Here is an 18,800-nt window from a genome sequence, read left to right as displayed (position 1 = left end):
GCAGAATTGGAAATTTGAAGTAATAGTGAAATAATAGTGAATTAAGTAGATTCACCTGTGAATGGCAGACATTTTCAAACCAAGAGTGACTTAAGATAGTATTTTGCTCTCTTGTAACAGTCTGAGCAGGTGGTTCAGACTGTTGTTGTGCCCAGTAGCATCAAAAGCATGAGCTTCTCTTTTCTGTTGCTCCCACCCGCCTAACTAACCCTGTCTTCAAGGTACAAGATGGTGACTTTGGAATTCCAGGCTTTATGACGGAGGAAGGGATGAAGAAGCTTGTTCGGGAGATTTCTTCTAATGCGTTGTTGATCAGAACGTAGTGATATGACCACATCTAGTAACAAAAGAGGCTAAGATGTGGTCTGTACTCTGGGTATCCATGTGCTCAAGTGTAATTTGGGAGTCTTTCTGTCTGGGATGGAAGGGTGGAATAAATACTGGGAGAGCTAGCGAGCTGTATGACAGAACTAGTTTGTTCACCGCTTACGTCTCAAGTGTTTAGTGCTTACCATAGTAGGGATTCATTGCATGGATAGACATCCCTTGCTTGTATTGATCTTGATATTTACTTTGTATACATGATACATTATGGCAAATCGTCCATCCCTGATGTTTTTTGATGTTTTTTCTTATCTGTGCTCTCCATTTACAAAGAAGGTATCCCTAACAGTCTGCAGACAGGTTTAATACCCTACAGAATTTATTTTAGCTCCTTTATTGCTGTTTTTTCCCTCTACTAAAATTGGAAGTCTTGTTACTCCTCTCTTTTCATGTCTCCTTTGATCAACATAGTCCTCGCATGTGGGAAGTAGTACATGTTTTTGGATTGAATAAATGCATGGAAATAAAACTGATGAACTCAATCTTTTCCTTTCAATTACTCCATAGCCCTAACACAGAAGAAATTCTTGGTCTTAAATCTGTTTTTCTTAAAAGATTTTTAGGAATATTCATTTGGCTTTCAGATGGAATATGATTATGAGATAACTTGGATTTAATTAGTTATTACTAAGTACTAATTCACTTGAGTTATTAGGCAATAGGGGCTGATTTAGTTCAGGAAAAAGAAGAGGCAATCTCAATGCATTTGCCTTTTTTTTTTTTTTTAGATTTTATTTTTAGCAATCTCCACACCCAAAGTGGGGCTTGAACTCATAACCCCAAGATCAAGAGTCTCATGCTCCACTGACTGAGCCTGCCAGGCACCCTCGATGAACTTGACTCTTTTTTCTTTTCTCTCTTTTTTTTATTATGAAATTTATTGTCAAATTGGTTTCTATACAACACCCAGTGCTCATCACAACAGGTGCCCTCAATACCCATCATCCCCCCCTCACCCCCCATAAACCCTCAGTTCTCAGTTTTTAGGAGTCTCTTATGGTTTGGCTCCCTCCCTCTCTAACCATTTTTTTTCTTCCCCTCCCCCATGGTCTTCTGTTAAGTTTCTCAGGATCCACACAGGGGTGAAAACATATGGAACCTGTCCTTCTCTGTATGACTTATTTCACTCAGCATAACACTCTCCAGTTCCATCCATGTTGCTACAAAAGGCCGTATTTCATTCTTTCTCATTGCCACGTAGTATTCCATTGTGTATATAAACCACAATTTCTTTATCCATTCATCAGTTGATGGACATTTAGGCTCTTTCCATAATTTAGCTATTGTTGAGAGTGCTGCTATAAACGTTGGGGTACAAGTGCCCCTATGCACCAATACTCCTGTATCCCTTGGGTAAATTCCTAGCAGTGCTATTGCTGGGTCATAGGGTAGGTCTATTTTTAATTTTTTGAGAAACCTCCACACTCTTTTCCAGAGCGGCAACACCAGTTTGCATTCCCACCAACAGTGCAAGAGGGTTCCCATTTCTCCACATCCTCTCCAGCATCTATAGTCTCCTGTTTTGTTCATTTTAGCCACTCTGACTGGTGTGAGGTGATATCTGAGTGTGGTTTTGATTTGTATTTCCCTGATGAGGAGCGACATTGAGCATCTTTTCATGTGCCTGTTGGCCATCTGGATGTCTCCTTTAGAGAAGTGTCTATTCATGTTTTCTGCCCATTTCTTCACTGGATTATTTGTTTCTCGGGTGTGGAGTTTGGTGAGCTCTTTATAGATTTTGGATACTAGCCCTTTGTCCGATATGTCATTTGCAGATGTCTTTTCCCATTGCTTTGGTTGCCTTTTAGTTTTGTTGATTGTTTCCTTTGATGTGCAGAAGGCTTTTATCTTCATGAGGTCCCAGTAGTTCATTTTTGCTTTTAATTCCTTTGCCTTTGGGGATGTGTCAAGTAAGAAATTGCTGTGGCCGAGGTCAGAGAGGTTTTTCCCTGCTTTCTCCTCTATGGTTTTGATGGTTTCCTGTCTCATATTCAGGTCCTTTATCCACTTTGAGTTTGTTTTTGTGAATGGTGTAAGAAAGTGGTCTAGTTTCATCCTTCTTCATGTTTCTGTCCACTTCTCCCAGCACCATTTGTTAAAGAGACTGTCTTTTTTCCATTGGATATTCTTTTCTGCTTTGTCAAAGATTAGTTGGTCATACTTTTGTGGGTCTAGTTCTGGGGTTTCTATTCTATTCCATTGGTCTATGTGTCTGTTTTTGTGCCAATACCATGCTGTCTTGATTACAGCTTTGTAGTAGAGGCTAAAGTCTGGGATTGTGATGCCTCCTGCTTTGGTCTTCTTCAAAATTACTTTGGCTATTCGGGGCCTTTTGTGGTTCCGTACAATTTTAGGATTGCTTGTTATAGCTTCAAGAAGAATGCTGGTGCAATTTTGATTGGGATTGCATTGAATGTGTAGATAGCTTTGGGTAGTATTTACATTTTAACAATATTTATTCTTCCAGTCCATGAGCATGGAATGTTTTTCCATTTCTTTATATCTTCTTCAATTTCCTTCATAAGCTTTCTATAGTTTTCAGCATACAGATTTTTTACATCTTTGGTCAGGTTTGTTCCTAGGTATTTTATGCTTTTTGGTGCAACTGTGAATGGGATCAGTTTCTTTAGTTGTCTTTCTGTTGCTTCATTTTTAGTGTATAAGAATGCAACTGATTTCTGTACATTGATTTTGTATCCTGCGACGTTGCAGAATTCATGGTGGAGTCTATTGGGTTTTCCATGTATAATATCGTGTCATCTGCAAAAAGTGAAAGCTTAACTTCGTCTTTGCCAATTTTGATGCCTTTGATTTCCTTTTGTTGTCTGATTGCTGATGCTAGGACCTCCAACGCTACGTTAAACAACAGCGGTGAGAGTGGACATCCCTGTCGTGTTCCTGATCTCAGGGAGAAAGCTCTCAGTTTTTCCCCATTGAGGATAATATTAGCTTGGGCTTTTCATAAATGGCTTTTATGATGTGTAAGTATGTTGTTTCTATCCCAACTTTCTCAAGGGTTTTTATTAAGAAAGGATGCTGAATTTTGTCAAATGCTTTTTCTGCATCGATTGACAGGATCATATGGTTCTTATCTTTTATTAATGTGATGTATCACATTGATTGATTTGCGAATGTTGAACCAGCCCTGCATTCCAGGAATGAATCCCACTTGAGCATGGTGAATAATTCTTTTTATATGCTTTTGAATTCGATTTGCTAGTATCTCATTGAGAATTTTTGCATCCATATTCATCAGGGATATTGGCCTGTAGTTCTCTTTTTTTACTGGGTCTCTGTCTGGTTTAGGAATCAAAGTAATGCTGGCTTCATAGAATGAGTCTGGAAGTTTTCCTTCCCTATTTTTTGGAATAGCTTGAGAAGGATAGGTATTATCTCTGCTTTAAATGTCTGGTAGAATTCCCCTGGGAAGCCATCTGGTCCTGGACTCTTATTTGTTGGGAGATTTTTGATAACTGATTCAATTTCTTCGCTGGTTGTGGGTCTGTTCAAGCTTTCTATTTCTTCCTGTTTGAGTTTTGGAAGTATGTGGGTGTTTAGGAATTTGTCCATTTCTTCCGGGTTGTCCAGTTTGTTGGCATATAATTTTTCATAGTATTCCCTGATAATTGCTTGTATTTCTGAGGTACTGGTTGTAATAATTCCGTTTTCATTCATGATTTTATCTATTTGGGTAATCTCCCTTTTCTTTTTGAGAAGCCTTGCTAGAGGTTTTTCAATTTTGTTTATTTTTTCAAAAAACCAACTCTTGGTTTCATTGATCTGCTCTACAGTTTTTTAGGTTCTATATTGTTTATTTCTGCTCTGATCTTTATTATTTCTCTTCTTCTGCTGGGTTTAGGCTGTCTTTGCTGTTCTGCTTCTAGTTCCTTTAGGTGTGCTGTTAGATTTTGTATTGGGGATTTTTCCTGTTTCTTGAGATAGGCCTGGATTGCAATGTATTTTCCTCTCAGGACTGCCTTCGCTGCATCCCAAAGCGTTTGGATTGTTGTATTTTCATTTTCGTTTGTTTCCATATATTTTTTAATTTCTTCTCTAATTGCCTGGTGACCCATTCATTCTTTAGTAGGGTGTTCTTTAACCTCCATGCTTTTGGAGGTTTTCCAGACTTTTTCCTGTGGTTGATTTCAAGCTTCATAGCATTGTGGTCTGAAAGTATGCATGGTATGATTTCAATTCTTGTATACTTATGAAGGGCTGTTTTATGACCCAGTATGTGATCTGTCTTGGAGAATGTTCCATGTGCACTTGAGAAGAAAGTATATTCTGTTGCTTTGGGATGCAGAGTTCTAAATGTATCTATCAAGTCCATCTGATCCAGTGTATCATTCAGGGCCCTTGTTTCTTTATTGATCCTGTGTCTAGATGATCTATCCAATGTTGTAAGTGGAGTATTAAAGTCCCCTGCAATTACCACATTCTTATCAATAAGGTTGCTTATGTTTGTGATTAATTGTTTTATATATTTGGGGGCGCCCGTATTCGGTGCATAGACATTTATAATTGTTAGCTCCTCCTGATGGATAGACCCTGTAATGATTATATAATGCCCTTCTTCATCTCTTGTTACAGCCTTTAATTTGAAATCTAGTTTGCCTGATATAAGTATGGCTACTCCAGCTTTCTTTTGACTTCCAGTAGCATGATAGATAGTTCTCCATTCCCTCCCTTTTAATCTGAAGGTGTCCTCAGGTCTAAAATGAGTCTCTTGTAGACAGCAAATAGATGGGTCTTGTTTTTTTATCCATTCTGATACCTTGTGTCTTTTGGTTGGGGCTTTCAGTCCATTTACATTCAGTGTTATTATTGAAAGATATGGGTTTAGAGTCATTGTGATGTCTGTAGATTTCATGCTTGCAGTGATGTCTCTGGTACTTTGTCTCACAGGATCTCCCTTAGGATCTCTTGTAGGGCTGGTTTAGTGGTGATGAATTCCTTCAGTTTTTGTATGTTTGGGAAGACCTTTATCTCTCCTCCTATTCTAAATGACAGATTTGCTGGATAAAGGATTCTCGGCTGCATATTTTTTCTGTTCATCACATTGAAGATTTCCTGCCATTCCTTTCTGGCCTGCCAAGTTTCAGTAGAGAGATCCGTCACGAGTCTTATCGGTCTCCCTTTATATGTTAGAGCATGTTTATCCCTAGCTGCTTTCAGAATTCTCTTTATCCTTGTATTTTTCCAGTTTCACTGGCACGATATGTCATGCAGAAGATCGATTCAAGTTACGTCTGAAGGGAGTTCTCTGTGCCTCCTGGATTTCAATGCCTTTTTCCTTCCCCAGTTCAGGAAGTTCTCAGCTATCATTTCTTCAAGTACACCCTCAGCACCTTTCCCTCTCTCTTCCTCCTCTGGAATCCCAATTATGCATATGTTATTGCATTTTATCGCATCACTTAGTTCTCTAATTCTCCCCTCATGCTCCTGGATTTTTTTCTCTCTCTTTTACTCAGCTTCCTCTTTTTCCATAATTTTATCTTCTAGTTCACCTATTCTCTCCTCTGCCTCTTCAGTCTGAGTTGTGTTAACCTCCCTTTTATTTTGCAGCTCATTTGTAACATTTTTTTGCTCCTCCTGACTGTTTCTTTGTCCCTTGATCTCTGTAGCAATAGATTCTCTGTTGTCCTCTATAGTTTTTTTCAAGCCCAGCAGTTATTTTATGACTACTATTCTAAATTCATTTTCTGTTATATTTAAATTGTTTTTGATCAGATCGTTAGCTGTCGCTAATTCCTGGAGTTTCCTTTGAGGAGAATTCCTCCTTTTTGTCATTTTGTATAGTCCCTGGAGTGGCGGGGAACTGCAGGGCTCTTCCTCTGTGCTGTCTGGAGTAACTTGCGTTGGTGGGGGGGGGGGGGCGCAGTCAGACCTAATGTCTGCCCCCAGCCCACCCTGGGACTACAGTCAGACTGGTGTGTACCTTATCTTCCCCTCTCCCAGGGGCAGGACTAACTGTGGAGTGGTGGCTGGGCAAGAGCCTGGGCTACTTGCACACTGCCAGGCTTGTGGTCCTGCTTCGATTGGATCTGGCGTATTATCGAGGGTGGATCCGCAAGGTGCACAGGGGCGGGAGGGGCAGACTCAGCTGGCTTTGGCTTCGGTGGTCTGCTTCGGGAGGGGCCCTACGCACCGGGAGGGAGGCAGACCCGTCGGAGGGATGGATCCACAGAAGCACAGCGTTGGGTGTTTGTGGGGTACAAACAAGTTCCGTGAGGGGAACTGGCTCCCTTTGGGATTTTGGCTGGGGGATGGGCGAGGGAGACGGCGCTTCCCAGAGCCTTTGTTCCCCGCCAAGCTGAGCTCTGTCCTCTGGGGCTCAACAACTCTCCCTCCCACTCTCCGAGTAGAGCTGTTGACTTAAAACGTTCCAGATGTTAAGTCCCACTGGCTGTCAGAACATGCTCTGTCTGGCCCCTCCGCTTTTGCAAGGCAGACTCGGGGACTCTGCCTTGCCAGGTGGGCTGGCTGCCCCTCCACTGCCCCGGCTCCCTCCTGCCAGTCCGTGTAGCACGCATCACCTCTCTGCCCTTCCTACCCTGTTCTGTGGGCCTCTCGTCTACACTTGGCTCCAGAGTCTGTTCTGCTAGTCTTCTGGTGGTTATCGGGGTAAATTAGGCAGATGTGGGTGGAATCTAAGTGCTCAGCAGGACGCGGTGAGCCCATCGTCCTCCTTCGCTGCCATCTTCCTCCCCACAATCTCAGACTCTTTTTTCTTTAAAGTTTATTTATTTTGAGAGTGAGTGAGAGAGAGCCTGGGCACAAGTGGGGGGAGGGGCAGAGAGAGAATCCCAAGCAGACTGGCACTATCAGTGCACAGCCGGATGTGGGGCTCGAACTCATGAACCAGGAGATCATGACTTGAGTCAAAAATCAAGAGTTGGACACTCAACTGACTGAACCACCCATGCACCTTTGTATTCATCTCGTAGGTGAAAGTTTGTACACTTTTATTAAGCTCTGTCTCCCAGCCCTTGGCAACCACTTTTCTACAAGTTTGACCTTTTTTTTTTTTTTTAGATTCTACAGATAAGTGATACAGTGCAATATTTGTCTTTAACTGGCCTAATTTACTTAGCATAATGCCTCAAAGTCCATCTATGTCACAAACAGGATTTACTTCTTTCTCATGGCTGAATGACTCATGTATGTGTGTATGTATCATCTTTATTCATTTGTTGAGAGATACCTAGGTGGTTTCCATGTCTTGGCTGTTGTGAATAATGCTGCAGTGAATGTGGAAGTGCAGATACATCTATAAATAAATAAATAAATAAATAAATAAATAAATAAATAAATAAATTTATATATTTTAGTATATATATAAATATATATACATCAATAAATAAATATATATATACGTCTATAAGTAAATAAATAAATATATATATTTTTTTTACTATATACTCAGAAATGGGATTGCTGGATCATATGGTAGTTCTATGAATTTTTTAAGGAAGCTACATACTGTTTTTTATAATAGCTGCACCAATTTATATTCCACCAACAGTGCACAGGGTTCCCTCTTTTCCCACATCCTTGGCAACATTTAACTCTTGTGTTTGTGGTGACAGCAGTTCAAGCAGGTGTGAGGTGATACACATGGTGTTTTTGATTTGCATTTCCCTGATGATTATTGATGTTGAGCACTTTTTCATGGATTTGTTGGCCATTTGTATGTCGTCTTTGGGAAAATGTTTATTCAGTTCTTCTGTCCACTTTTTAATCAAGTGTTTTTTGTTTTTGCCATTGAATTGAGTTCTTTATATATTTTGAATATCAATCCCTTGTCAGATGTATGATTTGTGGATATTTTCTCCCATTCTGTAGGTTGTCTTTTCATTTTGTTTCCTTTTCTGTTGAAAACCTTTTTAGTTTGATGTAGTCCCACTTGTTCATTTTTGTTTTTGTTGTCTTTGCTTTTTTTGTCAAATCCAAAAAATCATTATCAAGACTTATGTCGAGGAGCTTACCACCTGTGTTTTCTTCTAGAAGTTTTATGGTTTCAGGTATTAAATTTAAGTCTTTAATCTATTTTTAGTTGATTTGTACATAATGCGTAAGATAGGGTTCTAGTTTCATTCTTTTATATGTGGCTATCCAGTTTTCCTAGCACCATTTATTGAAGACACTATCCTTTCTCCATTGTATATTCTTGACTCCTGTGTTGTAAACTAATTGACCATATAAGCAAAGGTTTATTTCTGGGTTCTATATCCTATTCTATTGATCTATATGTTTGTTTTTATGCCAATATTAGACTGTTTTGATTACTGCAGCTTTGTAATATAGTTGGAATTGGGAAGTGTGATTTTTTAAGCTTTGTTCTTTCTCAAGATTGCTTTGGCTTTTTGGGGTCGTTTGTGGTTCCATATAAACTTTAGGATTGTTTTTTCTATTTCTGTGAAAAATGCCATTAGAGTTTTGATAGGGATTGCATTGAATCTGTAGGTTGCTTTGAGTAGTATAGACTTATTAACATTATCAGTTCTTCTAATCTGTGAGTGTGGTATATCTATTGTGTCTTCTTCCATTTCTTTTAATCAGTGTCTTAAAATTTTCAGTGTATAGATCTTTCTACCTCCTTGTCAAATTTATTCCTAGGTATTTTATTCTTTTGATGCAGTTGTACGTGGGCTTGTTTTCTTCTTTTCTCTTTCTGATAATTCATTGTTAGTATAGAAACACAAGTGATTTTTGTATATTGATTTTGTATACTGCAGCTTTATTGAATTCGTTGGCGAAGTAATACTTCATCATTAAATTGTTTTTTGAGTGATTTCACTCACTTTCTGGTTTCCTTGTTTTTCAGTTTAAGCATATGGTATTAAAAAACAAAAAACCCATCTGTTTGGCTGTTAGAGTCTTTGGTCTTACTTCTTTGATCTGGTAAGAGCCCATATGTTCTCAGTAGTCAGTAGTTTCAATTATCAAATGGGGAAGGAGTAATTGAACTCCTTTTTTCAATTGTATTGGCAAGGGATGCAGCTTTGGTTACTCTCACTGAGACTATCTGGGATGTGAGGGGAGAAACATATTTTTTAGGCCATGCAAGCAGATGTTTAGGTATCATGAAATTCTCAAAAGTGAATAATACTACCCTACCGAGGCATTAAGAAACCATTTAAGTTATTTTAATTGAGTAGAAGAAGCTCCCTGAAATTGACTTCACCATAAAGAAGAATGAAATCTTGCCCTTTGCAACAATAGGGATGGCTCTAGAGCACATAATGCTAAGTGAAGTCAGTCAGAGAAAGACAAATACCGTATGATTTCACTCATTTGTGGAATTTAAGAAACAAAACAAAGAAAACAAGACAAAAATGAACAAAGAAAAAAAAAGACAAAAAACTCTTAAATACAGAGAACAAACTGGTGGTTACCAGAGGAGAGACCCCGGGGGAATGAGTGAAATAGGTGAAGGGGATTAAGAGCACTGAGGAATCTATAGAATTGTTGAATCACTGTATTGTACACCTGAAATTAATGTAACATTATATGTTAATTATACTGGAATTTAAAAAATTAATAAAAGAAAGTCCCTGAAATTGATAATATTTTTCTGGGGTCCTGGAAGCAAATTTTAGAATGTTATATTAGGTTAGATTGCTTGAACTTGATTTGCTGTCTCCCAGTTTGTTTTATATGCCGGCACAGCATTTGAGATGATAATTTACTACCTGAGAAAGTTATAAAGGTAAAAATAATCTCCAGTGACAGGAAACTCAGTTCTTCCTAGGTCAGCCCATTTCATGTTTGGATTCTTCTGACTGGGGGCACTATGTGTAGTTAAACATGCTTCCTGTGAACTGAAGGGAGATGATGACCTGAGATGACATGTGCCACCTCACACTGCATCACTTTGGACGAGTTGTTTAACTTCTCTGTGCCTCAGGTTTCTCATCTCTACTCTGGAGGATATTGATACTTCATAGAGTTGTAGGGTTGAGTGAGCAGGTTAGTTAGCACTTAGAATAATGCTTAGTATATAATAAGGAGTAAATGTCATGGTTACTTTTACCATCATTATTAACGTATTTGTTTTAATGATTTGACTTGACTCCAAGAAATTCTTGGGAGATATTGTCGCCTGACTGTTTGATTTCTAGCATATAGTCTGTGTGCCATCAAGTGAAATAGAGGACATAGGTTTGGTAGAGGAAGTGGAGGAGAATGCTGAGTTTACTTCTGAACATGCTGAATTTGAGATGTTTGTGGAATACTAGTGTTGAGATACGGAAATTTGAAGAAGAGGGCAGAGTCCTTGGCGTATGGCTGGTAATTAAAATTATGAGAGATGGGTGAAATAACTTAAGGATCTACTTTGGTTATAGATGAGAAACCTGGGGACCCTAAACCTTAAAGAATAGGTGAGGCCATAAAGGAGACAATCTGAGAGTTAGAGATGGTCTGAGAACCAGGAGAGAGAAGTGACACCAAAAAAGGGAAAGGTATCAATGTTGTCTAATGCAACAGAGAGTACAGTAACCTGTGAACTGGAAAGTATACATGGCTTGATAGTTAACAGGTCTTTTGTGACTCTCTTGTATCAGTAGAGGAATAGAGGTAGAAGCCAGATAGCAGTGACTCCTGAAGGGTTAAAAGGGAGGAAGAACAGACAATAAATGTAGACTACTGTTTTGAGAAATTTTGATGAGGCAGATGTTAAAAACTAAAGGAAGATCCAGGGTAAATGGAAGATTTGGGGGCAGGATGGAATATTGATGGGCTAAGGAGAAGGGCTGTTAGAAAAGAAAAAGGCTGAGTGGGCCTGGGTGATCAGTTGGTTAAGGATCCGACTCTTGATTTCAGCTCAGGTCATGATGATCTCATGGTTTGTGAGTTTGAGCCCCACATCGGGTTCTGCGCTGACAATGGGGAGCCTGCTTGGAATTCTCTGTCTCCCTCCCTCTCTGCCCCTCCCCTCACTATCTCTCTCTCTCTCAAAAATGAATAAATAAGCATTAAAAATATATAAAAAAAAAAAAAAAGAAAAGAGAAAGGTTGAGTATAAGGAGAATGGAGAAAAGATGGGTTCAAGACCACAAGTTGATGATACTAGTCTTAAACAGGAGGAAGGTGAAAACATCTGAGACTGGAACAAAGAAAGATGTGGATATAATCAAGCCTTGAAGATAGAGGAAATTCTCCTAAAGACTTCATTTTCCCCAAAGAAAAGAAAGGGGAATTTGTTGGAAGGAGTCAAGGGTTGACTAAGTGTTTGGAGGAGAATGGTCAGTATTTAGAATAGTAATTGAAAGAAAAAGAGGGCAGGCAGATTTGTTCTCCAATGAAGGGATTTTTCATCTGAGCAGTATTTGGGTACTATGAATGTGTTATATGAAAGGGGAAGGATTATTGTTTAATTTAATGGAAGATGTATTTATTTAGCATGTATTTTGTACAAAATACTGTGTTATTTCTTCTGGGAGACTTGGATCAATTCTGACCGCCTTACTCAAGATGGGGGTGGGTGTGAACTATAATAGCTCATGTCATATGATATGTCAGAACCACAAATGTTTATAATAGCCTAAAATGATGATACATGAATTTTATAAACATACTGTGAGAGTTTGAAAGAAGAAGAGATCCCACTAAATATGGGGAAATAGGAAGGTTTTATGGAAAAGACAAAAAAATATATAAAATAAGGGCTACATGTGTATTTTCTGATGAAATAGTAATGAAATCAGTTGTAAGTTTTTCATCTATTACAGCAATTATTTATTCTTCTATAATACAATGACTGGCACTAACCAGAAATGAAGAAATAAAGAGATTAACAAAACATAATTCTGCTTTATCCAAAAGATGTTCCAAATTTGGCTTTTTTTTTTTTTTTTTTTTGGTAGGAATGTAGAATTCAGTAATCCTTTCCACAAATATTTAAAGGACATCTCCATGTTAGGTACTGAGGATACAAAGAAGACTAAGATACAGTTTCTTTCTTCAAGGAGTGCATACTCTAGTAGAAGAAATAGAAGTAAAGGAAACTGAAGATCTATGCAATAAAAGATATAAAAGTCGTATATATGAGTAAAGAAATTTGGGGTTACAGTGGAAGGAAACATGAATAAATGATTATGTTGCTATGACAGCAAGTTTTTCCCTTTTTCTTTTCTTTAGTTGGAGAACATCAATTGACAGGCCATAAAGTGGCAGTTAAAATCTTAAATAGACAGAAGATTCGCAGTTTAGATGTTGTTGGAAAAATAAAACGAGAAATTCAAAATCTAAAACTCTTTCGCCATCCTCATATTATCAAACTGTAAGTATTTTTGTACCTGATAATGCAAAAGAAACTGTCCTGAAATAATTCCTATGAATTTATAAATAATTGTTTATCTTTAGTTAACTTTTTATAAAAGTATAATTCTTTTTTTAATCTGTATTCAGCAAATATTAATTCATTTAACCTCTATTCTTTTTTTGTATACTTTTAGTTTATAATTAAGAGTCACTTTTCAAAATTGCTACTGTTTTCGGGTGGTGAATGCAGCCTTAGAAGTTGACTCTTCCCTAGTATTCACTTTAAAGGGCATTTAGGACTTTGGTATTCCTAGAGTCGTTTCATAATTTTTTTTCTAGTCTATTTTCGTTAACATAACAGTATTTTCTTTTTGGAAAAGGTAGAAAGTAACTGGTAGAGATTATGCACCCTAGTATATTATTTGCAAAACTGCAGTTATTACTGTGATTACTGATACCAAAGCTCTTGGGGAGGCAAATGGATTTTTTTTGATAGGATAAGTTACAAATTTAAAAGATAAGTAAGTATGAAGAGATTGATAAACCTGATTAATTATATTGAAAGATAAATAATTTAAAATTGATTATACTCATAGAAAATGTAGATAGTGAGTATGGAACAGTATTCTTTTAAATCATTTAAAGTTGCAGTTTTATATTAACTGAGAAAATTAATATAAACACTGATAATTGTCTCTATTTTTTATCTTAAAAAATTGTTTTAAAGTTTATTTTGAGAGAGAGAGGCGCAGAGGGAGTGGGGGAGGGGCAGAGAGAGAGGGAGACAGAATCTCAAGCAGACTAAGTAAGCACTGCCAGTGCAGAGCCTGACATGGGGCTTGATCCCATGAACTGTGAAATCATGCCCTGAGCTGAATCCAAGAGTCAGGTGCTTAACTGACCACCTAGGCACCCCTCTTTATTTTTTATCTTAAAGTTTGGATAGAGTTTTATAAAATAAATATTAATCTTGTTGAGTACCTGATAATGGCTAGGAACTATATTGAGAATTTTACATATATAATTTCACTGTATCCTCTTGATGAGCCTATAGGATAGGTATTCTTGTCTTCAGTTTATAAATAGGGAAATTACATATCTGAAGAGTATCATCAGTGTGTCCAAGGTCAAATAGCCAGTAAATTGCAGAGCTGATAGTTGATGCCATGCTGTTAATGCTTTACTCCAGTTTTTCTCAAAACAAAATGATATAAATCCCTTTTAAGGGAAAAATAAATTTGTGGATCCCTGGTCTTGACTTAATTATTTTTAGTGTATTGTTTTTTAAGTATATAGAAACAAAGAATTAAGTATAATAAACTCCATATGCCTATAGCTTCAACACAACTATGAAACTAAAATAAATTCACAATTTAAATATAAGACAATGAATGAAGTCATTGAAATTCATAGTATCTATAGTATAACGTGACAAATAATGGTGGTTTTCAAAAAACAAATCATTGTTAGTTTAATTGTAGAATTAATAGAATGAGGTCCAAGGCCATGTATATTTTTTCCTTCAAATAATATTGCAGAGAATGCCTGTTGATATGACTATACCATAAAAAATCATTTTTAATATCTTTGAGATTTTATTTGCTAGTTCATTATAATCAGGCATTATATTTAGCCTAAACTTTGTTAGTGAGTCATCTTTGGGTGTCAGTGTTAATGAGAAACATCTCACTAATCTATAGAGATATATTATTTGCCTGTGACAAAGCTAGCATAGTAGCTGTGGTAGGCTGAATAATCCCCCTGCCCCAGATATCCTATTTCCTAGATTCTTTGACTATGTTACATTACATGGCAAACGGGAATTAAAGTTAGAGATAGATTTAAGGTTGCTGATCAGCTGACTATCGGGAGGTTTTCCTTTATTTTCTGGGTGTGCCCATAGTAATCACAATGGCCTTTAAAAGTGAAAGAGGGGGGCGCCTGGGTGGCTCAGTCGGTTAAATGGCCGACTTCGGCTCAGGTCATGATCTCGTGGTCCGTGAGTTCGAGCCCTCGTTGGGCTCAGTGCTGACAGCTCAGAGCCTGGAGCCTGTTTCAGATTCTGTGTCTCCCTCTCTCTGACCCTCCCCCGTTCATGCTCTGTCTCTCTCTGTCTCAAAAATAAATAAACGTTAAAAAAAATTAAAAAAAAAATAAAAGTGAAAGAGGGAATCAGAAGACTAAGAGAAAGAGGTTTGAGGATGAAGCAAGGTCAGAGTGTTAAATGTGAGAAGGACTTAATTGGCTGTTGCTGACTTTGAAGATGGAGGAAGAGGGCCATGAACCAAGGAATGTAGGCAGGCTCTGAAAGTTAGAAAATAGAAAAGTTTCCCCCTAGAGCCTTCAGAAGGCAATACAGCCTTGCTGACAACCTTGATTTTAGCCCAGTGAGGTGTATTAGACTTATATAAAACTACAAGATAATACATTTTTGTTGTTGTAAGCCACCAAATTTGAAGTATGGCAGCAATAGGAAACTAATACAGTAGCATTCTTGAAATCCTTAAATGAGTGGCTAATCCACTTATTGCTAGGATTTGGAACATGTGTACATTTATTGTTGGTGAACTGTTGCAAATTGGTATGTTCCGTTCATCTTACTAACAACATGAATATGCAACTGTTTAGAGAAGGCTTTTTTTGGAGGGGCTTGGTGTGCTATTGGGTGACTGTGATGACTCAGTTCTCTCTCAAACCACTACCATGAAAACTTCCTTCATAACAGTAAGCTTCAGTGTCATTTGATCTTGACTTGAAGATCACTTGATCATACACATAAACAACAAATAAGGTCACTGAATTTGCACAGCAGTACATGATTGATTATAAGGTTATCATCTAAGACCTATATTCTAGAAGATCCAGAGTACATTTATACTGATTTTTTAAGATTATCTTAAGAATTAAAATACTACCTACTAGCTTGGTGACTCACCTCTCCTATTCTTTGTTTCCTTAACTTTAAAATGAGGATGTGTTTGCACTGGTATAATGCCTAGTATTTGATAAACATTGGTCTAAAGCAGGAATTGGCAACCCACATGCTGATTCCAGTCCACTTTCATGATTAACTGTTTTTGAAACAGTTCATAGCTGACTTCAACTCCATGTTAATAATGACTTTATTCTAGTTACTGAGTGACTTCTAAGCTAAATCTCTTTGCTCTTCCTTACTGAGTGGCCACCTTCTGTGAGAGGAGAAAGCTGAGAAGTCAGACTAAAAGTATCACATGCCAGAATGAGAGTGAAGGGAGATACCTCTGTATTTGCCTTGTTCCTTAACCTCATCCCTTTTAGAATGCCAACCCTGAAACAACCCAAGGAAACTTTGCCCATTTAAAGTATGACTCCTAGTTCCTGTTCTGTTCCTACAAACACAGATCGGATTTTGTCAGTAAGCAGTTGCAACTGTCATGAGGATTTAAAAGCTTATTATTGTTAATTTTTTACTGTTTATTTATTTTTGAGAGAGACAGTGTGAGCAAGGGAGGGGCAGAGAAAGACGGGGACAGAGGATCCGAAGTGGGCCCTACGCTGATAGCAGCGAGCTTGATGTGGGACTTGAATTCAGGAACCGTGAAATCATGACCTGAGCCGAGGACGGATGCTCAGTTGACTCAGACACCCAGCCTCCCTTAATTGTTTATTTTTGTTGTCCTATGTACCAGTGTTTTCTTGCCTTCATTTCTATAATTATTTGTAATTTTAAATTTACTTTGGCTAATTATCTCATTCTGGTTTAGGATTATTTAATTATTTGCTTATAATTATAATTATTTAATTATTTGTTTTGTGTAGGAGATATAGAATGTTCTTAGGGTTGATCGGAAAGTAATTAGTGGAGGTAAATTTAATGTTTAAAGCTCTGCTTTCTAGCCTTGGGCTTAATCCATTCAGCTTGATTGCCTCTTTAATTGTGGACTGAAATAAAAAAAGAAAAAGCACTCATGTATCCTTGGTTTAGAACAAGCTTATTGACATAGCCTCTAACAGTGTTAGTGATTTAAATAGAGAGAGAGACCTGATCCTTTCAGTGGTTTTGTTTGTTTTGTGTAGTCTTGGACTAGCTGCCAAGAATAGTTCCCTTGTTACAGAATGGGCCTCTAGTTTCTCTAGCAAGAAAGCTTGAAAACCAAAAACCAAGAATGGAGGGTATTTATTGGATGATATCTCTATTAACTCAAATTGAAAAAATATCACTGGGAGAAAACTGAAAGGAGTAAACAGGATTCAAAGGAAACTCCAGACTTACCCATGAACTAGAATTTGTTGATTTGATTTTTGTCTCCCCCCCGCCCCCCACCATAGTTCTTGGGGAACTTCATTTTACTAATCAAAAGATGAATACTTCCTAATTTGGTAGAGCTGGTTTCGCCTATTTTTTAATTTTTTAAATCTTATTCAGCCTATAGGCAGCTCTTTAACATTGTTCATCACCTTGAAATGTTGCAGTCCCTAGGTTTCTGTGACATCAAAGTCTTCTGATTTTCTTTCTTTTTTGCCACTTCTTAAGACTTTTCTTTATGGGCCTCTTTCTCTGCATGGCCATTAAATAATGATGCATTTCAGCAGTGTGAGCTACTGTAATCTTAGTGAACCGCCTTTGGGTGCCCCCAACTATTATGTTGGTTGTCATTTGTCATCTTTGTGCTCAAGACTTCTAGACCTGTATTTCTGGGCAGGTATTTCTCCTGAATTCTGAACACATGTACTCTTTATTGGATGATTCCATTCTGAAGTCCTAGAATCATCTGAAACTAAGTTGAACTTTTCTTTCTTTTCCACACTTCTCCGTTTTTTGTTTATTTAGTAAAAGTACCATTCATGCAATTTTCTGAGCCTAAAACTTGGACATAGTCTTTAATTCCTTTCCATCACATATAATTAATTGTTGAGTTCTGAAGCTACTTTTTCCTAAGTATCTCCTGAGTCTGTCCACTTTTTTTTTGTTTTTATTGTCACTAGGTCTTTTACTTGTCTTTTGTCTGTTGCTCCTGCTTAGAAAAGTTTTCCCACACCTCCCTTCCCCTAGGCTTCCAATTCCAACCTGCCATTTAGTTCTGAGGCTTTACTTGTGATTACCTCTAGAAAACCTGCTTTACTCCCTAAGACTGAGTTAGGTATCACCCTGTCTGTACCATAGCAGTCAGCTTTTCTGAAGTCCTGGGCATTGCATTGTACTCACTCTTTTTTTTTTTTTTTTTTTTTTTTTTTTTTTTTTTAGTTTCCCCCCACAAGACCGAGTTCTTTAGAAGCAGAAATTATGTTTTTTTCTTTAATTTAACAAATTTTTATTGAGCACCTGCTATATAATAGGAACTGTCCTATCATTGGGGATACGGTGGTGAAAGACATGGTTTCTGCCCTTGTGGAGTTTATGTTCTAGAGGTATCTAGCAGTTCTAGATAGGGAGTAATCAAATTAACAAGATTACTTTAGGCAGTGCTACGTGCTTTGAGGAGAATGAAACCATATGGTTCTGTTCCAGGGTGTGATTAGTGAGGCAGAAGTGTTAATTCAGATTAGGTTGTGGGGAAGACCTCCCTGAAGAGGTAAAGTTTGAACTAAGACCTGAAAGATTATTGGGGCACCTGGGTGGCTCAGTTGTTTGAGCATCTGACTTTGGCTCAGGTCATGATCTCACGGTTCGTGAGTTCGAGCCCTGTATTGGGCTCTCTGCTGTCGTCACAGAGCCTGCTTCGGATCCTCTGTCATCCTCTCTCTCTGCCTCTCCCCTGTTTGGTCTCTCTCTCAAAAATAAGGAAACATTAAAAAAATAAGTAAAAGATAAAGATCTAGCCATCTAGTGACATGATATGACTATAGTGTAGAATGGGTGTGGGGACAGAAGTGGAAGCAGACCAGGTAGGAAGCTGTTGCTATAGTCCAGCTGAGACATTGTGATTATGGTGACTTTACCCAAAGTGATAGTCTAGATTTGTGCTGTCTGGTATACTAGCCACTAGCCACATGTAGCATAAATTTAAATTAATTAAAATATTTAGTTCTCTGGTCACAGAAGCTGTTTTTCAGGTGTTTAATAGCAACATGTGGTTAGTGGCTATTGTATCGGACAGAGACTGCATAAAACATTTCTGTCAATGCAGAAAGTTCTATTTGACAATACTGGTCTAGGTAGGGAGAATTGA

General features: G+C 37.8%; 1 protein-coding gene across 2 annotated transcripts in view; it reads left to right on the top strand.

The window, feature by feature from the left end:
- Positions 1-18,800, top strand: part of PRKAA2 (protein kinase AMP-activated catalytic subunit alpha 2) — an 88,410-nt gene that overhangs the window by 22,102 nt on the left and 47,508 nt on the right. The window contains exon 2 of one of the 2 annotated variants that reach the window (XM_047870742.1): positions 12,529-12,670. The exons of the other annotated variant lie outside the window; for it this stretch is intronic. Within the exon in view, the coding sequence (XP_047726698.1) occupies positions 12,529-12,670 (142 nt within the window). The remainder of the gene's footprint in view (positions 1-12,528; positions 12,671-18,800) is intronic. 2 annotated transcript variants of the gene reach the window in all.

This window comes from Prionailurus viverrinus, chromosome C1, assembly GCF_022837055.1.
Source record: "Prionailurus viverrinus isolate Anna chromosome C1, UM_Priviv_1.0, whole genome shotgun sequence".
NCBI classification, from domain to species: domain Eukaryota; kingdom Metazoa; phylum Chordata; class Mammalia; order Carnivora; family Felidae; genus Prionailurus; species Prionailurus viverrinus.
The sequence above is the reverse complement of the archived record's forward strand: the minus strand, read 5'-3'. Positions and strand labels throughout refer to the sequence as shown.